The 23,478-nt window shown below is 34.8% G+C and overlaps 1 protein-coding gene across 3 annotated transcripts in view; it reads right to left on the bottom strand.

The window, feature by feature from the left end:
* Positions 1–23,478, bottom strand: part of TLK1 (tousled like kinase 1) — a 154,396-nt gene that overhangs the window by 2,932 nt on the left and 127,986 nt on the right. For all 3 annotated transcript variants that reach the window (XM_037044479.1, XM_037044481.1, XM_037044480.1), the window contains 9 exons: positions 22,313–22,379; positions 10,971–11,068; positions 9,029–9,110; positions 6,881–6,972; positions 6,707–6,796; positions 6,385–6,554; positions 5,724–5,859; positions 3,995–4,106; positions 2,853–2,960 (listed from right to left, as the gene is read on the bottom strand). In XM_037044479.1, the coding sequence (XP_036900374.1) occupies positions 2,853–2,960; positions 3,995–4,106; positions 5,724–5,859; positions 6,385–6,554; positions 6,707–6,796; positions 6,881–6,972; positions 9,029–9,110; positions 10,971–11,068; positions 22,313–22,379 (955 nt within the window). The remainder of the gene's footprint in view (positions 1–2,852; positions 2,961–3,994; positions 4,107–5,723; positions 5,860–6,384; positions 6,555–6,706; positions 6,797–6,880; positions 6,973–9,028; positions 9,111–10,970; positions 11,069–22,312; positions 22,380–23,478) is intronic.

Below are 23,478 nucleotides of genomic sequence, written 5' to 3'. Positions count from 1 at the left end.
TGTAGTTGACCCTTGAACAACACAGGGGTTCGGGGGTCCAGAAGCCAGCACAAAACCCATGTGTACCTCACGTCAGCCTGCTGCACATGCGATTTCCAATGGCCAGCTGACCCATGAACAAAGCAGGTTTGAACCCATGGTGTTAAAGGGTTAACTGTATAATATCATCTGCAAATTAGTAAGTTTTATTTTGTCCTTTGATTTGGATGCCTTTTATTTCTTTTTCTTGCCTAACTGCTCTGGCTAGGACTTCAAATATGTTGAATATGAAAGCAGCATTTATACTTACAAAATTCTGGACACTTATTTCTAGAATTTATCTTCTGCTACAGTAATCTTGTCCTCTTTCAGTTTAGTTTGGCCAGAGGGTATGCCATTTCTAGCCATAATATATTTTTTCTTATTGAGCATAAAGACTTTCTTTAGAGAAAGGGATGCTTCTATTAGGTTTTTGTTTCCTAGGTTAACACTGAGCATCAGGACACTTTTGAAAAAGCTAGGAGTGGAATATAATAATCTTTTTTCTTTCTCAAACAGGTTTTATGTATCTTATCCTTGAGAATAGCTTATTTTTAAAAATCTATTATAAAATCTATGCAAATCATTAAGTATATAGCACAAAGGAAATAGATCAAGAAAAACAATTTTATCAGAACCTCCTAAGTCTGTTCACACCCCTGCAGGCATGGGCTCTGCCTACAGCCCACCTAGGTAACCACTAGCCTAACTTTTAACATTAAGTTGAGTTTTGCTTGTTTGACCTTTATGTAAATGAAATCACAGATTATGTTCTCCTTTACCTGGTTGCCTTCTTTCATTCAATATTATATTTGAGAGATTTATCTATTTGTTTGCAACAGATAAAACATTCCTAAGTGATAACTGGTAAGTCTTTCACTTTCTTATTGCTGACACCAGATGTAACTTTAGTTTGTCTTTAAATTCCTAAATGACACATAAATTCATGAATTAAACCATTTTCAGGTAAACTATCACTGACATAAACACTTTTTAATGTGATTAAACTTTAATTTAAAATGAACCATTTTGCATGTTTCTTGCTTTAAAATTCATTAGGAGTAATTTTTTTCTTGAAAAACAAATCTAGTCCTGACTGGTGTGGCTCAGTTGGTTGGGTGTCATATGAAAAGTTGTTGGTTCAATTCCTGGTCAGGGCACATGTGAGAGGTAACCAACTGATGTTTCTTTCCCTCTCTCTTTCTCCCTTCCTCTCTAAAAATAAATAAATAAATAAAATCTTAAAAGTAAAATAAAAACAAATCTAGGTCTTCCCATCGTTATGCCACAGTTAGCTTACTAAGCCTTTCTGATCCCTTAGGTCTTATATTTTAAAGTCATTAACAAATACACAGAGTTGCAGAGATTACCCTAGAAATGGTTAAGCTAGAGACAAACTTTTCCTGTATGTTGAAGGCAGAGTCTAAAGGGATGAAAACTATCAACAGCAAGGCTAAGAAGAAGTATACAAGGAGTAAATATGCTTAAGATACTCAAATCAGGTCAGCAGAGGTACTTGGCAAAGGTGTATTCTGTAGGGACAAAAGGTTAAAAAATAAACAAACAAAAAATAATCCCCCTGCCCCCTGTCCCAGGTACCAAAATGGTGAATGTGGCACCAATAAAGAACCTGAGGATAGAACCAGAGGTGGTAAATGGGACTTCTTTTTGACATACTACATTCATACTACAGTCATTGCTGGTCATTTTTGTCACTATTAAAAATGTAAATAAATGATCTTGCATTGACTAATAAATTCATTTAGTTTCTATTCTCACTGATGCTGAGAAACAGAAGACAAAATGTAGATGCTAGCACCATCAAGACCTTTTTTAAAGGAGCCATATTTACCTTATGAAAATAACTCATGTTTTCATGTAAGAGCATCAGTTATTTTAATTGTCAAAATCTTCTAAAAGTCAAATGATTTGCAAAAAGTCAATAAAGATGTTATGGATAAAATGAAATACGGGACAGTTTCAACAAACACTCTGAGATTACACAAAAACCAGCACAATTATGGAAGCCACTGTGCCCTTGACCAGGGACACACAGCGGTGCTTCTCTACATCCTAACAATACAGAAGCTATACAATGCTTTTACTATTATAGAATTATGCTTTTACAGAAGCACGATGCTTGTACTATTTCTTATACAGCTGACCCTTGAATAACGTGGGGGATCAGGGGCATCAACACCCTGTGCAGTTGAAAATCCACATTATTACTTTGACTGCCCCAAACCTTCCTTACTGATACTTAAATAGCTGATTAAGACATATTTAGCATGTTATATTTATCATATACTATATTCTTACAGTAACAGAAAACAAAAATATTATTAAGAACACCCCGAGAGAAAACATGTACATATACTTTATGCATTCATGACATCTTTTTCTTATTTCTTTCCAATATTTCTAAGCTATGTGATTCACCTGTAAGTTTTTTCAAATTGTCGCAAATTGCCAACAAAATTTTCAATGTGTTTATCAAAGATAATACATGTATCAGTGCAGTTCAAACCCAGGTTGTTCAAGGATCAACTGTGTATTTAAATTTCTCAGTATTAACATAAACTGATACATAAAACATAAAGGTAATGGTAGGCCCAGATCTTGAGATTTTTCCTAATTTTCAAAGCAAGCTGGTGTGAACGAAGAATCAGATTATATTTGGGTCCTTGAAAGATGAACACTTAAGCCAAAGGCCTAAGCAGCTCTTGTTTTCAGAGCAAATCACCAACCCCTTCTGGGCAGACTTTCCTGTGGTGACAATCACTTTTATTTCATTTACTAATGAGTAATTACTTTGTTTTACATAAATTTAATACCTTTGCTTCGCTGCTTACAACTGGTTTTACAGGAAACTGAACTTCTGTGGCTTTTAATATTGTATTTTCTTGAAGAATGTCTTGCTGAGACTGATTGTGACCAAATGGCTAAAAAATAAATAAGAACAAAATGTTGAGAAAGTTATCTCACAAAACATTTAAACAGAGATATTAGTGAATACTCAAGATGCAAATGATTTGTGTTCTGAAAAATCCTTGTCCTCAGTTACATGGATCATCACAGCAACAAAGGTATAACTGGCAGCAACCTGCAAGCCTATCTAACCAACCCTCCCCATAGCCAACACCCTGAGCATAAGCAGAAGAAAATAATGCTATTACAATAAGTAAGTAAGATAAGTTTAAAATTTTATTCTGGATATTTATAAAATGAAGTTTGATTAGAGAAGAGATGAAGTAGTGGAAATGCCTGTGAAAACACCACAGAATATAACTCTTCGAGCTCACAGGACACACTGAGAACGTGAGGAAGTGGAGAGCGTGGAGGATAGAGAGTTTTGACTCCAGGATTCTTCACAGTAGAGACTGGTAGCACTGTTTAATACGGTTACTTCTTTTTCCTTAAGTTAAAAAAAAGGGGGGGAGGCAAAATGCAGGCCACGTAAATTGTTATGACATTAAAATAATTCTGATCCATGGAAATTCTAGGAATAGAGAAGAAGCCTGGCTTTAATTGAAAAGATCTGAATTGACCTGACTTCAAGTTAATGAAAATTTGTATTTAAAGGGGGGAAATTTGGCAGGCAGGGGAGGACAAAGGTGGAAGAGGGTGTAAGGGAGACAAATGGTAATGAAAAAATACAAAACAAACTAATCACATGGAAAAAAAAAAGCATACAATTAAAAAAAATTAGCCCTGGCCTGTGTGGCTCAGTGGATTGAGTGCTGACCTGCGAAGCAAAGGGTCACCAGTTCGATTCCCAGTCAGGGCACATGCTTTGGTTGCAGGCCAGGTCCCCAGTTAGGGACATGAGAGGCAACCACATACTGATGTTTCTCTCCCTCTCTTTCTCCCTCCCTCCCCCTCTCTCTAAAAATAAATAAATAAAATCTTTAAAAAAATTAAAGGGGAAAATTCAACTTATCTATATACAGCTGCATTCTGGTATATTTTAACTTACCTTTCTCCCATAAAGACACTGAAAGAAAATGACTCCAACCGACCACACATCAACCTTGTTGGAAATTTTTGGTGGTTCTTTTCCAACTACAAAACATTCAGGAGGTAAATACCTATAGTTTTTTGGGGGCGGGGAGGAAGAAAAAAAGGGTACTATTAACAATCTATAAGTGGGAAAATCTCAGAACACTAATTTTATCCACACTAAAGCTTGGGACTTTCATTAGTGCAAATCATCAAACTTCTGAAGCATCTACACTCTTGCATCATTTCATCCCAATGCCAAAACAGAAGTTTGTCATCAAGTACGCTACACACACAACTGAAGCATAAATTACATATATTATCTACAGAAATAAAAAGTTATTAGAAATTACAATGTTTTAATTTGGGTAAGTGTCTGATAACAGAAGAAATCTTCTCCCATTGCCCCCCTTCACCAGCATCAAACAGTAGGCAGTTCTCTTCCAAACACACACACATCTAACCAGGTGGCTCTTTTGTTTAAAAAACCTCACCGCCAAGGCAGATCTCAGATTTCTTGTTTGCAACAAAACCTGTCCTAATCCAGAAGCAATATAAATTTCCAACATCTGTATTCACTCTCCTCCCTCAAACCCTCAAACCGGCAAGGGAAAGCCCATTACCTTGGTTGCCCACACTGCTTTTCTGTCACCTACGCTTTTCAATATGACAATTACTAATAACTTCCCTAACCACTCCAATTCTCCAGGTGAGCACCTTTTCCTTGAATGATAATTTTAAGTGAAAGAAAATCATGACATATCATCTTATTCATGTCCCTAGGAAATGCCACAAGCAGAATTTAAACTTTAAGGTGGCTTTAAAAGAATACATGAATGTAACTAACCCTTGTTCACGAAAAGCGAAGACCAGGAAGACCTGTGGTATCTTATGGAACTGGTTGGTCACTATGTGCCCAGGCCAACAGTGTGGGGGCTATTCCAGAAAACCTAATGTCAATACCCTGTTCGATGAAGTTAACTATAGTTATCTCTCTTCCAATTAAAATTTCACTCTTTTTGCTGAACTAATTTATTCTGAAAGCTAAGTTCATTTTGAAATTTTACAGTCTATTTTTTTCACTTTAGTGAATTTGACATAAGTTTGACAATTCTCACTTAGTTTTTGTCAACACCTACCTAACTTTGAAGGCAATGACATTCATTTAGACTGTGAAATCTACGGTTCTATCCAGACTTACATCTATCTGTATGTATTGTATGAAGTCAATAAAGGTATTTTTGAGAGTCAAGTCCAAAGGCCACGAATATGTGAGACACCTCTCGTATCATGATCAACAAAACATTCATCTCCAACAAGAACTGTAACCACAAAACCTCTACAGTGAGGGCTTGATGCTCCTTCCTTATAACAGGTAAGATGTAGTTATACAAGCACTTTTTCATGATAAACATCACTCTAACACTACAGAAGAAAATCCACAAATTCTCTACGCCAGAAGTTTCTGGGCAGGTCGTGAAGTCACTTGCCAATGCCCAGTCTTTCTCCCTCTAGTTTGGTGACACTTCCAGTTAAGACCAGGTGAGTAAAGAAGACCGACGAGCGCAGTCTCCCTCCTGACTCAGAGACTTCGTCTCAGTGCCCTCACCACGGTGATCACAAAGGTACACAGAGAAACAGCTCTCATAGAAAGCCCTGTCACTAATCTAGGTAATTCTGATGTTTTTAGTAACACTAAAATGTACCAGTAAGTGCCCGCCCCTTGGGAAGTTAGATCCATTCCATCTACACCGTAGCTATCATCATCCATAATCTTGGACAGACCAAAATCGGTGATTTTGATTTCTCCACATGCTGTTCCATCTACCAGAAGGATGTTTCCTAGGAACAAAACATAAGGTTCTTTTAATGATACACATAAAAAAACATTATCTTTACAACTTATGTTAACTTTTGGGAAGTAAATACATATATTTAAAATTTTAAATATAATTTAAAAAGATTTTTAAAAGATTTTATTTATTGATTTTTAGAGAGAGGAGAAAGGAGGAAGAAAGAGGGAGGGAAACATCGGTGTGAGAGATATATATCGACTGGTTGCCTCTCACATGCCCCCAACCAGGGACCTGGCCTGCAACCCAGGCATGTGCCCTGACTGGGAATCAAATCAGTTATCCTTTGGTCCACAGGCCAGCAGTCAATCCAGTGAGCCACACCAGCCAGGGCCAATTAAAATATATTTAAAATATGACTTTAAAATGTGACATGACAAAAAATACTTTAAGTTGTACTAGTATTCCATTGACATTTAAAAACTAAACCAGGAAGCATGTTTTCAGGTAAATTAATAAATATGACTTTATACTCTTTAGAGCTTTAAAAAACTAGACACATTTTATTAATTACCTGGCTTAAGATCATAATGTATAATAGGGGGTTTGATTTCATTGAGATATCTTAGTGCATTTACAATTTGCATTACAATAGACCTAGCTTCTTTCTCTGACATTAATTTATGTTGCTTCAGATAGAAATCCAAGTCATTGCCTTCACAGTATTCTAACACTGTACAAAACCTACAATGGAGAAGAGAAAAAAAATTAGACATAAAATACTATCCAATAATTCAGGCCCACAATGGGGGAATAAAGATATTTCTATCATCACCACAGAATAGGGAAAGCAAAAGCAAACGTGTCTTAAAAACTAAATCCTTATAATCACTTACGTATCTGTATCCAAGGAGAAATAATCATAGAGTTTCACTATTCTGGGATGATCCAGTTCTTTGTGTATTCTGTACTCTCTGCAGGCATGTCTACAGGAAGAGAGAGTACATTAATTCTCCATGACCATTAAATATATTTTCAATTGATAAAAAGAACGAAGTATTAACATTTACTTGTGGTAGTTTTCCTTTTTCTCATCCCTCCAGCTTTTATTAAGCTGATGGATCTTCACTGCAGCATATCTCTGTTCATAAAGGTCAAAAGCCTAGGATTCAAGTCAGAGAAGAGTTAGGTCCGAAGACCAACTAAATAGCTGAAGAGACTTTTAAAAACTATTTTGGTGATAATTTTTACATAATATGGAATTACAATATACACTACAACTCTTGTGTTCATCTTTGCTAAGATTATATACAGTTCCATGACATGTTATCAAAAACAAGATACAAATTCCACGGTGCTAAATCAGAGAAATTCACGCTAATGTCAATTTTCACATTCCAGTTTTATAAATGCCAATATACTGAATCAAACTAAATAAAGCCATTCCTTGTTTTTAACAGGAACCTACTCTCTCCTGGCAGCAGCAGTAAGCAGCCAGGAAAACAGATGGCTTTTTTTGTAGGTTGGGTAAAGCAAATCTTTCTTCTCTAGCTTCTCCTATCAACTCCCCACATTTTCCTCCCCGCTCCCCACTTCTTTGAAAATTAACAAGTTCCTAAGAGGTTTAAAAAAATTCTAAGCTTTGATTATGAAATTGTTCAAACAGAACTGTAACTCTTAACCATCTATCATTATCACACTTAATTATATCAATAATCCCTAACCTCATGTAATACCCAACCTGTCTTCGATTTCCTCTGGTTGTGGGGAGGGGGTGGCGTTTATACTGGTTTGTTTAAATCACGAGCCTATTTCTTAAGTAACAAAATAAAGAACGGTGAGTATTCTTTTAAGGCTTCAGGTAATTTTTAAATGTTTTTAAAAAACAATAAATATTAAAAGAGACTGAATAATGTAGGTTCCACTGTGATTTATATATAAAGGTACCCCTTTATTTATTTTATTTTATTTTTTAACCCTCACTCAGGACATGATTATAGGATTTTAGAGAGAAGGGAAGGGAAGGAAAAAGAGTAGAAGAGAAACATCAATGTGAGAGAGAAACATGGACCAGCTGGCTGACAGGGGACATAGCACCCCTGACAGGGGGACAGAACCCACAACGTCAGCATGTGTCCTGACTGCTAATCAACCCTGTGGACCTTTCGATTTATGGGACGACACTCTAACCAACTGACACACATTGGCCAGGGCCAAAGGTGCCCCTTTAAAAAACACTTAAAAGCTTACGTATTTGTTAGAAAGAAAGTCCTCAGTCCACATTCTCCCCATCAATTTCATCTGAAAGTGACCAGTAGTGGTAAACTGCTTATCACATAATTATAAAAGCAGGAGCTCAGAACAATATAGGATAGAATAATTAAGAATATTCACTGTGTAGTGAGATAACCTTATTAGCTGCATGACTCTGTATTAATACCCTCTCAGTTTCAGTCTCATTGATCAAGTTTGGGTTGTTGAGAGAATTAAATAGAGTGAAACATACAAAGTATTTAGAAAAGTATGATTCATAGTCAACATCCAATAAATATTAGCTAATTATATTATTAAAAGTTGGGTTTAAAGAAATAGAATTTTAAAAGTTCATGTGAGAGCAAAGGAGCATAAAGGATATAATTCAGAGGCACTCACGAAAAATAATAGAGATGAAAATAAAACTTTAAGTATACTACCAATAAAGAAAGAAAAGGAAAAAAAGGGAAGGGGAAGGGGAAGGGGGAAGGGAAGGCAAGGAAAAAAGAAAAGCCTCAGAGAACTGGTAAGGGCACTGCGCTTACCACAAAACTGGATATAGCCCTGACTGGTGTGGCTCAGTGGATTGAGTGCTGGCCTGTGAACCAGAGGGTTGCTGGTTTGATTCCTGGTCAGGGCACATGCTTGGGTTGCAGGCCAAGTGCCCAGTAAGGGGACCATGAAAGGCAACCACATATTGGTGTTTCTCTCCCTCCCTTCCCCTCTAAAAATAAATAAAATCTTTAAAAAAACTGGATATAGTTAAGTACATTCGGTATGATTTGGTAGGTTATTTTTGAGGTCTGGGAACAGATGAAAAATTTTCCATATAAATTAATGGTAACTGCTTCTTTGCTTTACGCTATCTCAATTTCTGAAAGGTTTCATAGGAACACTCTACTTTTGGGTAGAAGGGAAAACCTTTACTTCTTTATCTTTACGAACAGAAAAAAATTTTACATTACCTTATACACTTCACTAAAGCCACCTCTACCAAGCAGATGAAGTAATAAATATCTTTCATTTAATGTTGGGTGATCTTTGAACCTTTAGGGTAGGAGGAAAAACAGTAACATGAAAATGCACACAAAAAGGTTCTTTCCACAATAAAGTCCCAAGTTCTTATTCTCGTAGCTATTTTTCAGTTACTCTATGGCAAATTCCAAATTCTGTTCCATACTTTTCTTTATCTGTGTGACTATTACCCTTCTTCACGCTTGCTTGATGTTCACAAAGCTTAACATTCATAGGTGAATATTCAGGTTCAATGACCAATTGCAGCACCATAATAAAGAGCTACCAGCTGTGTTGTCGAGAGCTTTATGAAATCCCATTATCTACTCAGCAGGAATTATTTCCCTTGGAAAAATAATACTTTTATATTGGGGGTTATGGTTAATCAAGGTTTTATATCACTGACATGATTTAAAAGAATTATACTTATAAACTGACCTTCACCCATGATTAAATTTTACAGTCTTTGGAGTTCTATAAATAAAATTTTAGTTCCTAATTAAAAAAGATAATCTTGTTTAAAAACTTAAAAAAATAATCACTCATAGATAATATTACTATTATAGATACACAAAACAAATTTATACATAACTTTCACAACAGTCAATTGTTCTGTTCTATTAGAATTTTCATCTGGCATAATTTAGGCTGTTCTGTAATTATAATATTTCATACACAGCTGGTAGAAAATAGGCCTCCTTAATTTTAAGCAAGATAGTTACACTACACAGCAGAAACTAGCCATTTCCGATTCTGACAAGTAGTGCCTAGCTGATTTCCATCTTCTTCATAAGGCTCCCACCAGCCCACAGGGATTTTCTCTCTTCATTTTTATAACCAGGGATTAAGGACAGAGACTGTAACTTAAACAACATTTCTTTGTCTCAAGCTTTGCATAATAATGCTGAATATATGACTTACTGAAATCCCTTTAGTGGAAATAATTTCTCCTTCCTTACTGTAATATGAATTTCAGTATTCAGTCAACAAATACTTAATGCACGCCTACCACGTGCCAGGCGCTGGGTTAGGCTTTGGGGATACAATAAGAACAAAACTAAGTCCCCCCTCTCATAGAGGCTATATTCTAGGTGGAAGAGACAGATAATCACTGAAATATAAAATTTTAATTCCAGGTAATGATAAGTGTTGTACAAAAAAAAAAAAGCAAGGCAAAGATACTGAAAAAAAAAAAAGNCTTTGCATAATAATGCTGAATATATGACTTACTGAAATCCCTTTAGTGGAAATAATTTCTCCTTCCTTACTGTAATATGAATTTCAGTATTCAGTCAACAAATACTTAATGCATGCCTACCACGTGCCAGGCGCTGGGTTAGGCTTTGGGGATACAATAAGAACAAAACTAAGTCCCCCCTCTCATAGAGGTTATATTCTAGGTGGAAGAGACAGATAATCACTGAAATATAAAATTTTAATTCCAGGTAATGATAAGTGTTGTACAAAAAAAAAAAAGCAAGGCAAAGATACTGAAAAAAAAAAAAGAAAGTGAAGGGAGCGATGTAAATCTGCTATTTTAGATAAAGTTGCATGGGGATGGCCTCGCTGCTGACCATCTGGAGTGAAATAAAAGGTAAGTCACTCAGATATTTAGAGGAGGAACGAGTCAGGTGAGAAAATGGTAAGCACAGAAGCCCTGAGGTGGGAATGAGGGCTGGTATGCCTGCAACCTACAAATGAGGGGAGGATCACGATGTGCGTTGGTGAGGTGGCCAGACACAGGACCTTCTGACCCATGGGAGGGAGTGTGGATCTTTTTCTAAGTATGATGAGAAGGCCCCCTCCCCGCTAACAAAGAAATACTGTGTTTATGCTCTGCACAGAGGAGAAACACTTTTATCATGTGAAACTGAAATACAGATAATGACTTACTGAGAATTATCTTCATTATTTATCCTTTTGAGCTCTCGAATGTGAAGATTTCTGACTCTTTCCAAACGTTCAAGTTCTGCCTGGATTTCTGCCTCTTCCTGAAAATGAAGAGAGGGGACTATAACAAGCTCAATTTATTTGCGATATAAAAAAGATATTTTTACTCATGCATCAATTTTTTACAATGACAGGAAGAATAGTGTATTATAAAGCACCACTGAGTAAAAAGACCAAAGTGCTCTTTTCAGTGCCTGAGTGATGGAAAAGATCAAGAAAAAGCCTATTTCAAGAAACCATACTCCACATAAAAATCTGTACCTAATGAGATGCTGAGTTTTGCTCTGTGCAAGAAATCTATTTTTATAATGTCTAAACTGAAAATGACTGCCAGGTAGTCTGAAACTGACTTATAACACAAAATGAGCTAAAAGCGGTTTTTCTGGGACATCCAAATTTTAATTTAAGAGGGAATCATCTACTAGTATAAAACAAATGAAATAAAGATATTTTAAAACAGTTAAATTAAAAAGAAGGAAGACAGAACTGCCGGTTATTCCTACATCTCACAACATCTGGAACACACACAATTCACTCTGGGTAAATCCCACTGTAATCTTAAAAAGGCTCTCAGACAACAATTCTATGAATAGCTGTGACAGATCCTTAGGTATCATAGCAGATCTAAAGAAATTTAGGTTAACATTCATTTAATATAAAAATTTTGATACTTTCATGCCTCAAAATCCATACTTCAGAACATTTTTAAAAACTAGACACCAAAACAACATAATCACCCATCACACACTCTTCCTCTGATTCGTTAATATAAGTTTGAATATTACTTAAAGAATGAATAAGAATAAACCAAATTTCAGTGGACAGTTCTAAAAATGCCCAATTTTACAATAATTTAAAATATTTGTTGAGTAAATAAAACTACATATTGTCTCGACTTAGAAGTGTATCTACTACCATTATACATCTGTGTCATAGGAAACAGAGATTGTTTCTGTATACTGTATTTAAATATTTCTGTATTTCATTAGCTCCTCTTAATGGTTTATCTTCTATTTTAAAATCCTTTATCTCAAAAAATTAGTGATTCTGAAATTTACTTTAAAAATATAAGTATCACTTCATTCCAAAGCAGATTAAAGAAGTATAACCTATAACTAAGGCTTACATACTAAGAAATGTTCTAAGTATTATTTAAAAAAATGTTCACTGAACAATTAAGAAAATAATTTAAAAAATGTTCACAGGTTAAAAAACTAAACCTAAGTATGTGTGTACTCCACTTGACCCTTAGAGTTATTTTAATTATTTTGAAATGAAACTCAATCACTAATTGTTGTACAACAGATTATTTAATATATATTAAATAGAAACTTCAAAATAAACAAATGAAGGTAAACCTTTCTATCGTAGAATTTTGGAGAGATTTTTCTAAAATAGATACACCAAACAGGTATTTAACTGAAATGTCCTCATTTAATGTAGCTTCAGTCACATATATTTCTAATTTTAATGAAAAAAGAAAAAAATCCCAGTAAAGATTATTTATTAGGGCAGAAAATAGATTAAAAGTCTTTGAAACAATAAACTCAAGCCACAGCTTAGCTGTCTTAACTTACTCATAAAATAGAAAAGGAAACTGATCATATAGGAATGTACATGAGTATGAAAAAACCTCAAATTCATTTACACATAGAATACAGAAAATGGTAACTTTTTCTTTTCATATTACTAATGTTTGCTGCCTTAAGACTTAAATTGATTCCTACACATGTAGGAAGCTATGAAACAGGTAGGCTGGTAGATTTTTAAATAATCTGATAAAACAGTGAAATGCCTATTAGAACAGCAGCTAAAATAGTTGTTTTAACTTTATTTGAAATTGTGGTATGAGGATACTATTTCAAAAGAGAACTTAGAGGAATTAAATTTTATTGAGTCATAAAATATATAATTATGAGATTCAACTAGATTATTGAGATACATAATTACATTTGTTTTATAATTTTTGGTAATTTTCAGATGCCTATACAATGGCAGTAACCAGTATCACAAAATAAATATTTATTTTAAAAAGTAAATGTATGTTGCATCAGTTAAGCAAGCTTTTCTTCTCTATAAAACATGACAAGTATGTCCCATAAAATCTTACAATACAAAAGCACAGGCAAGCTTCATTTCACTTTGAACTGTGAAGTATGTAAGAAAAAGCAGAATGTTATAAGCACTGGGGAAAGAAAAAAGCTGGCTCCTAGGTATTTAAAAGGAAGTGTCAAGGGAAGGAACTATAAGTCTTACATGCAGACAGACAGAAATCCTCCATAGTCAGCAAAATACATTTACAAATTCCATATTGTAATTCAACATTTATTTCACATCTTGGACCTTAAAGTGATACATCCTGGAAGATAAGATAATTTTGCAACTCTAAGTAATTTATCTCAGAATCCCACTGAACAAAAGTATACATAATATTTTGGACTGAAGGTTTGTCTTCCCCTAAAATTCACGTTTATGCCCAACCCCCAATGTGATGGCATTTGGAAATGGGGCCTTTGGGGGATAATTAGAGTTAGATTAGGTCATGAGTATAGGACTCTCATAATGGGATTAGTGGCTTTATAGGAAGGAAGAGAAAGATACCACCACCACACCTACCCCTTCTTTTGGGGAGCACTGGGAAAAGCCCATGGGAGGACTTGAGAAGGTGACCTACAAACCAGAGTGCCTCACCAGAAACTGAACCCTGCCAGAACTTGACATTGAACTTCCAGTCTTTAGAACTGGGAGGAAATAAGTTTCTGTTGTGTAAGCCACTCAGGCTGTGGTATTTTGTTATGGTAGCTGAGGAGAATAATCCACATACTTTTAAGCACAAATACCAGGGCAATACTGTTTAGTACCGTATCCCTTACAGAAAAGGGCAAGGCCCAATATTGGTCTGGCCTCAGAATCCAAGTCTAGAATACAGTAGCCTCAACAACTAACTTCACTTCAGTGCAGATCATTTCCAAAGATCTATCCCATAGGCCACGCTCTCCTTGAGATCAACATTAATCTATGGGCCATCCTCAGAATTCATGGTTTTCAGAGGCTTTAGGAGAAGCACCTGGGCTCACAATGGACCTAAATTCATTAGACTGGGATCCTCAAATGCACAGCAAAACTAGGCCAGATTACTAAAAATAAAAGAGAGGAAGAATACCAAGTTTAAATCCTCCAGTCATCCACTAGCTGAGCAGTTAAAGCAGAGAAGGTCTAGATTAGAAGAAACAAAGAACTAAACAGCATCTTAAGAAAGGAAGTGTTCTCTATAGGCAATTATGGTGCCAAAGGGACATGAGTAAGAATGGACTGTATTAAAGAGAGAGGCAGGTCTGGTGATCACACAATAAAAGAACATGGCTCTTTTCTGTTTCAACAAAGATAGGGTAATGGACAACTTAACAGTATACACACTACAGTTATTTTAAGAGTATTTTAAAATAAGCTCTCCTCTTCTAAATTGCATTTTAAAAAACCAGGTCATAGAAGCAAACAACAGATCTTGATAATATCTCATTGTTTAAGAAACCTACAAAACATACCACCTTCCAAAATTTTTTTATTAAAAAACTTAAAGGAAAGGTAAGTTTCACAGCAACCTAACCAGAAAGGCTTGTCCTTCACAACATGTCTGGCATAGGAATGCTTTCTATTTGTTATCAAAGTCTCTTCTGACAACTTAGTATGCCCTTGGCTCAACATTCTAAGCCAAAAGTATGTTACGACAATGCAGAATCTCTGAAAATGCCAGATTAAAACTGATTAGCAGATTTGGGTTTTTTTTTTTTAACATATCCCATAATGGCAATTAAGGGGGAAAAATGTGGGATGTGTGGGCATTAAGCTATAAAGCTTAAAGAGTTATAAAAAGCATTTTCGTATGCTTTTTTCAGGAAACTGATACATTTCCTGAAAAAATTTAACACACTAGTTTAAAAACAAATTGAAAATGTGTATACCATATTATCCCCTCTACAAAGCACCCCCTCAATTTTGAAGATCTGCCTTTCTATAGAAGTGAGGTAAGATGGAAAATATTTTTACATAATCTCTGCTTTCCTATAATTGACAAGGGTTGATAAAAGAAATTCTGTTTGGTATATTATTTAAACGGTGGAAGCAGAGAAATGCACATAACTTCAAATTGTTTATTTAACACCACAACACGTTACCTGGTCTAGGAAAACTAGTTCAGAATGAGGTTTCAGGAAGTTTAACACTAAATTCATTTTAGTAACGGACAACAGTCCCTCAAAAGTTAGTATCCCTAGGTCTTCAAATTAAGTTTTATTTCATAAACTATGTCATTCTAAAAGTGCATCACAAGGAAAGTGAAAGGTGAAGTTAACAAAAGGCACTATTAAAAGCTAATGGAAGGACCCATATAGAAATGAATCAAGGAGAAAATCATTACCAATTTACTTCAAATTTGTCCTCATTATATATCCCTTGATAATTTCTACGACAAGCTTTCACGTACCTTAAATATGGGTATGAGATACATGAACCATTGGAAATATGAACCAACCAACCTAAAAACCACCTAGACAGCAGGTCTAAATTTATAAAAATCAGTTTTGAAATTACCTGCCCATAGTCCTATTTCTCCTTGAGTATGATTGTGTAGACTGAAAAGTGGGGTGGGAGAAGGGATAAAAATTATGAAATTCCTGGTTGTGGGGTTTCTTATCTAACTATATAAATGTTCCCCCAACTCCCATCCCTAACAAATCATTGTGCTTATTATTACTGTATCTTCCTCTGGGGTGTTTAACTGGCTCGGATGATTAGTTTAGAGCCTTAATGGTTTCCTCTCTTTGCACTTCATTTCCTTCTTTGGTGGGGTGGGGGATAGTTGTGGTGGGGTGGTGATTTATTCTTTCTTTAAATGCATAAATACTTACATTAAAATCCCTAATTGGGAATAACTGTTAAAATGAGAAGTGGTTCTGTCAGTTCCCCTATTCTATTTAAACAAAACCAAACAAATTCGACCTTAGCAACAGCAAATAAATATAACAATGCAACTGACTGGCAAAATTTAAATATTTAGAATATTTAGTACACTTTTTGAAACAGCAATTATAGTTGCTGTATTGGGGGGTGGTGAAACTCCCTGATGTAAACACTAACAAGCACGCTCACACTGAGCCCTGGCGCACACAGACACGGTGCCTTACAAGAGTGTATCATAGCCCTTCTCATACCTTTCTGCTTCCCTTTAATCTCTTGGGGGGGGGGGGCTTTTGTGGATTCCATAGATTTAACTTTTTACACGATAAAGGAAAAGACATAGTCTTCTAGCCTGTCTTTACACATATGCACATAAATAACATGGAGTTATAGTTCTGATTGAGAAGGGCCAGTGGCCAAGCAATTGTGAAGGAGTGATGTCATAAACTTAAATTAATTAAACCTAGCTCTAACTAATGGCTAGTAAGACTTCTAAGATTCTTTCCGAATTTACTCTACCTATGTAACTGGATTAATATTGAATGCCATGGAAATAAAGAACATTTTACCTTTAAATTTTTATTTTAGTAACTGAATATCATGTACTACCAAAATAAGATGTATGCTTATAAATAAAGAAACACAGATCAAGGAATATGTTTGCAGGTCCATAATGAGAGTAGGAGGTAGAATATAAATACTGGGAGTTTTCCTACCTACAGCTGGTTCCACATTCTCTCAGCACAGCCATCTTTTATAGACTACTACTCATTTTTAAGTAGGAAGCAGTAGCAAGAACAAAATGTTAAGTTTAGAATTCCAACACTCTTCTTGGCACTTTTCTTGTCTACACAGGCCAAGAAGTCAGGAACCTCATAACATTCTCATGGGCTTAACCATGACTTTTCCTACTGTTAGTGCCTTTAGACACTTCCACTGAAACTACTGCCTACACAAGCAGCATCTTGTGTTATGTTCTGGAGAAACACAATGTACAGTGTGGTTGTGGCTTTAACTGACAGAAGAATTCCCAAAAGATTTCTTCTAGTCATGGTCCTGAATACAATGGACACAAAGACTCAGAGATTAGGTCTTCTATATTATTGTTCATTATTTTCATATATTCAAAGCTAAGTGACAAGAAATGCCATGTATGCAAATTTATTCTTTGTGGTTATACTAAGGATTTGATAAATCAGATGATAATGGTATTCTAGAAAGAAAGACCAAAGGAGATATCAAAGTTCAAGAATAGTTGGGGGTCAATTCACCTAAAATCAATGCCCTGTATTCTCCACTGTTCAAAAGGCTTGTAGACAATCCATTGTCTTCCATTTCAACTAGTTGCATGGTCCACTGTGAAGCAGTGAGAAAAGAGCTGTGTGCTTGTTCTTGACCTGTAAAGATTTCATCATGGAAGATTAAAACTGATGCTGCTGCTGCCTGTTACTGGTTGTTTCTCTTTGCAGGTGCCAATATCGGTCAGAGAACAGGATTTCAGTAGCAGAGTTGTTGCTATACTGTTATCTCTTCAGAACGGAGGCACAAGGAGAGATGAATGCCACATCGCAAGGAGCAAAGGAGAGAGAGAGAAAGAAATGGTGTCAGGTGGCATGTTGGATGCGGTTTTTGTTTTAGTAGAGATTGAGATGACTGCAAATTGTTTAGCTGATTCCTTTGGTCTGCAAAGACACATTTGTGTTGTTGCTGATGATTCTTGACTTATCCTGTTTTAATTACAAGTTGGTTATGTTTTTCCAAAAAAACTTCTGGCACTTATATTCAGGGCTTATAAATCTCCCATTGTCTCTCTCTCACATACACCCCCCCCCCAAACACATACATTAAAGCTAATCCCTACTACACTATTTAATATCCATACTGAGATGTCAAATCTTCCATATGCGTTCTCTCCAACTAATTGTTTAAAATCTAGATGGTGACAAAGCTTAGCTAGAAAATAAAGAGCAACATATATCCACAGGCTGTTCACATCACAAACTTGAACTAACAGCAGTGGCAAGACATCATTTTCAGTCTTAGTAACTTTCAAACTTCTTACTTCCTCATCATTTGGGGTATTGTGATTGGTAACTTGTATCTTTAAAATAATATCACTACAGAGAGAATCTATTACAAAGTGGATGGTTTTTAAGAGGTTAAAAAAACTTATTTATGTTAATTTAGTGACAATCCTTGGAAAGCACAACCATGTAGTTTTCTTGAATTCCAGAATAATGATCTGAAATAGACAAAACATAACCTAGCAAATTCTTCAAATCACAAAGATAAATTGCTCTCCCATAATCAGAATTTATCAAATATTGGAAGTAAAAAATAATCAACCACAAAAGCTAACTGGTATATGGTTTGTTAGCTTCTTTAAACCCACAGATTTAAAACAATAGATAAAAGAACAGTTAGTAGAGCTGTCTCAAAGGACTTTGGAAAGACAGGAAATCACTCCCTGGAGGAGTGTGTACATAATTACTAATAGCAGAAAAGTTTTGTTTTGTGTTGTTTCAGTTTAGGAATAATTTGTGTGGTCTCCATGTACTTTATTACAGTTTTTTTCTCTTCTATTCTGTTAAATCCTTAAGCTATATAAAAGGTAAAATTATGTTAGAATATGTATTTTCTACAAAAAAGACTTTTTTCTGTTGGCCTTTAAATATAAATTTAGAGTGAAAAGCAATATACCAGCTAATAATGAAGCACTCTAGCTGACAGAACAGTCAACTACAGAATACCCAAAGGAAGTAATATGTGAGAGAAAATATGTGTTTGTGAAAAACTTAACTGCTTTCCTTCATCTGTAACAGAAATGAAATAGCTTATTTTTAGAAGATGGGAAAAAAAGCAAACATCCCCACAATTCTGAGAGAGATAGAGAGAAAGCTACAAGTAAATTAATTCTTCTGAATAGAAAGAATCAACTTGCTATCCATCTACAACAAAAGAATGTAGGAATAAAGCCTCTGGGTATTGTCATTGAAATAGGAGTGAGAAAAGGTTTAAGAGGAAAGGCTGGCCTTGCTGGTTATGAGCTGTATTAATTCAGACAAAGCATATACAGATCTTGGCATTGAAAAAGTTAACATGAATGGTCCCTCTAGAATAGTTAAAACTTCAAAGTCCATAAAATGTAATATTTTGTAGTTTTTCTGCAGTGGGAACTTGCAGTGGGAACTATTATCAGGCAGAGTATGAAAACAAGTCAGTGAATGAGTGTGCAATGGTTTCATAAACTGATATGACAACAAATATTAAAGAATCCTTGATATATTAAAACCAAGGTGATAACTGCACAGTGATTTTCCTAATCTCAGAAGAAAAAACTAATAGGCCATAAATATACTTAAATTTACTATTTGGTGGTAACCAGAAATATCTTACTGATTTCAGCCATACACTTTTTGGATGTTTCTGCTTGCTCATTCATTACTCTATTACACTAACAGCTCTGAATTTGTATTTCTAAACCTATAGGATAGCACAAAATGTGAACTAATCTTCATGACTTATTCAATGATAAATACACATTTTCATATTCAGCTTCCTTATTCAATTATTACCTTTCTGATATACAATGCACAACATACTCATTTCAAGACAAAGTCATTCCAGTCTAAAATGTCTGAATAGCACGAGCTTCCTCAAAGTAGAATGTTTTTTTCTTCTGTGTCAACAAGTTTAATATAATAATTTTGCTGAACGTTAAGAGTGTTTACTAAAGGGAGAGTGTGCCACCCTGGCTAATGCAAGAGTATGACGGGCTCCAATCTAAATACTAAGCTGACATACCACGGGTTATTCCTGTGTAGGTTACACGGACATCAAATATTCACGGATCAGATCCAGCCTATGGTAGAAGCTATACAGTTACAAGTTGAAGTACAGTTCATGTCAGCTTAATAAACCCAGAAGCACCAGGAGCTAGTAAGATTAGAGGTGATAACATCTTTTCTCTGAAGTCAAGCTTGTTCTCTCTGTTAAAAGTGTCCAATCAACCTTTCCTTTTCTTGTCTTTTTTAAAGAAAAGAGCACTATTTCAATGACCTACTTTTCAAATGGGGCTTAGAATGCCAAATAACTTACTTTTAAAGCATGTAACTTAATGCTTATTATTTTTTAATTATACAATTCCAAAATTAATAGCCAGTGGTGTGTAGGGTATTTTTATTTGTGTTCTAAGTTGACACCACCTATTAATTCTGTTCTCTGTATGATACTAGCAACTTTCTTTACAATGCATTCTATTTTTCTCATCCAAAATAGTCTCAGAAGAAAATGTGAGAATTTAAGACATGAGAGTATGTTTCAGCATTACTACTTCATCTAATTTCCCCGCCCATGATGGAGGTCAAAGAAGAGTAATGCTGTAAACTGCTTGAGAAGATAAAGCTAGAAATCTAAAACTGCTCGGGAAATGTGATAAAAGCTGAAAAAATAATACAGGAAAAAGATTATGGAGGGAACAATTATTAGAAGGAATGAGTAAATACAAAAAATGGAGAAGTCAAACACTGGGAAAGAGAGTAGCACGAAGGTTAGAAGAGAAGGTATACTGTTCTGGGACAGTTATAACAGTTTATACAATATCTGGGCATATACATATACCTCACTTTAGGAAACAGAAGAATTTCAGAGAAACCAAACATTTTAAAACTACCAAGAAAGCCTTAAAGTCAACCAACCACCAAACAACCAAAACTAACAAACAAACAAAAAACCCTTCTCTGAAGCCTTTTAAAAAAGGAAAGCATTTAAAAAAATTTTTTAAAGCAGAGTATTTTTCTAATACAAATGGTTGATTCCTAAGTTATCTGTTTTGTAATTTCAGACTTTATATAAAAGTTTTAACAAAATAAGATGTAAAGTCTCATCATTGGAAAGAGTAATTTATAATTTACTAGTATATGTAAAAATAGAAACCCTCCAGTTAAAGCTCTAAGTATATACTTAGTGTCCCATTATCATTAAGGCTGGACAGAAAGTAACTGATAAATCTTTATATGGAATAGCAAGTACAGGTCTCTATGAATTCCTTATCAAAATAGCTTAGGTAGACACTCAAATACTTGCACTCACTCTGTACTACAAAATCTCTTCTTCCTTCTACAGTCCCATCATGACTTCATCTTTTACAGAGGACAGACTGAAATTGTCTACTGTATTTCAAAGAGCAGGAGAAACAGTCAATAATGACAATAGAATAGAAGAACTAAAAAAAAAAGCCCAAGAAATTTACTGTTGAAGTAGTTCAGGCGGAAACTTTTCTGAGGAGGAGCACAGACAGACAGGGCATGCTACAGAACCCTGACACAAGTTACCTACACATACACTCATACTCCACCCATAACTTTGATGTGCTCCCTGTAATTAAATGGCAGGGGTCTGAAGCATATTGATAGCATTGCAAAAAGAAAATCGTACATGGTGTAATAGTAGCTGCCAGAATGGGTTTCTCTGTCCTGTTTCACTCTACCTGAGGAAGACAAAAATGCTATCTTCAGAAATACTATCTTCAGTTATTAGCTCACTAACTCAATTTTAGCTATTATTCAGCCTATTTTTAAAAAAATTCCATATCCCAATAAGCAGAAAACATAGTAAAAAAATTGGGTCAAAAAAAGAATTTTACACCTGTCAGTAAAATCAAGGGGGAAAATCTATTTTTATTTCTTTGAAATGATTTGAACTAAAAATATGAACTGTAAAAACAATGAACTAATTAGAACTTCAGCATTTATAAACAAGTACAAAGCTACACACTTATTAAATTTTACTATAATAACACATAGTAACAGTTTTCTAAATTTTATTACTTTATGTTATTACTGATGGCTAGACTTTTCCAAATTTGCCAATATATACATTTTAATGGAAACACTTAGCCAAACATCCCACAGCTTAAAAGTTAGGCCAAAGAAACAATTTGTTATTAATTTACAATTATTTCAACTTATTATAAAATGGAAATAAACAATATGGAATTTTACATTGCATTTTAAAAGTTAAACATCTTTTTTTTACAAAAAGATGGTACTTAAAAGAAGCTAATGTAAAGACACTGAAGGTCTGACCAGGGACCACCGCTTCACTACAGGGCCATGGCATCATCAGTATTTCAATGTTTTAAGTTGCCACAGTGAAAGGAATATTATTTTGATAAACTGAACATAAATTTAATGCCACTTTCCTGTGGTCTAAATTTTTTCATTTGGTGACTTTCTCTATTAAGTTTCATTTCATTTCTTCATAAGAGACATATATAACACAACTCTCTACAATTTTGGGTAACAAAATTCGACATATGTTTCACGTACCTTTTTGAGATGTCCTAGTCTCAGCTTGAAAATTTCTTCCTGTTCATGATATTCTGCCAAAGTTAACCTATCAAAAATAAAATTTATTCTAGATATTAAGAATAATACTTACTTATTAACAACCAGCTAAGAAAAATCAAATCAATCAAACGGAAATAATAAAGTGTTAACGACTTTCAGCTGAAAATAATATAAGGCAAATGCCCTTGAAGATATTCTTCAGAATACATCTAATACTTACAGATGGGACAATTAACTAATTTATGTATTTTTACCAACTTCTCTGGTTTCGAAGCATTAATAAGCAAATTTTACAGACAGTACTAAATACTAGGCTACTGACTTGCTTGGGCAGTGATTCTTACCCTTTTATGATTATAGATATATCTAGAAATAATTTAAAGGAATTTATATACAACCCAGAAAACTTCACATATATGTAATATTGGGGATTCACAGATCTCTGTTTAAGAATTCCTATCCCAGAGTCTTCTCTCACAAAACAGAATGCAAATCCCAAAGTAGCAAAGGAGACAGCTTTTACATTTCTCTGCATTTCTCTTACCGGGAAGTAATATGACATACATTAATAGCTTTTTAGGCATCTCTATTGTGTATTTCAGTTAAATAAAAACAATTTTAATTATTTATTTTTAGACAGAGGGGTAGGGAGGGAGAAAGACAGAGAGAGAAACATCGATGTGTGAGAGATACACGGATCAGTTGCCTCTCACATGCATGCCACCAACTGGGGACCTGGCCCACAACCCAGGCTTGTGCAGTGACTGAGAACTGAACCCACGACCTGTTGGTTCACATGCTGGGACTCAATCCACTGAGCCACTCCAGTCAGTTCAAGAAAAATTAGATAAAATGTAAAGTATTAAGAAATATAAATTGGGGACAATCTTCTTTGGAGAAACATGATTTTATTGCACAGACTAAAAAGAACCAAGCTAGGATAATGTTAAATTTAATGTCTTTTAATTGCCACATTAATTATTTTTAGGATATCCATATCCTAATCCCTGGGATACGTGAATATGTTAAGTTATACAGCCAAGGAAAATTGAGGCTGCAGATGGAATTAAGGCTGCTAACAAGCTGAGTTATTCAGAATTACACTTGTGGGCCCAATGTAACTATGACAGTCCCTAAATGAGGAA

This window comes from Sturnira hondurensis, unplaced genomic scaffold (assembly GCF_014824575.4).
Source record: "Sturnira hondurensis isolate 20B ecotype Veracruz unplaced genomic scaffold, ASM1482457v3 Scaffold0004136, whole genome shotgun sequence".
In the NCBI taxonomy this organism is placed as follows: domain Eukaryota; kingdom Metazoa; phylum Chordata; class Mammalia; order Chiroptera; family Phyllostomidae; genus Sturnira; species Sturnira hondurensis.
The sequence above is the reverse complement of the archived record's forward strand: the minus strand, read 5'-3'. Positions and strand labels throughout refer to the sequence as shown.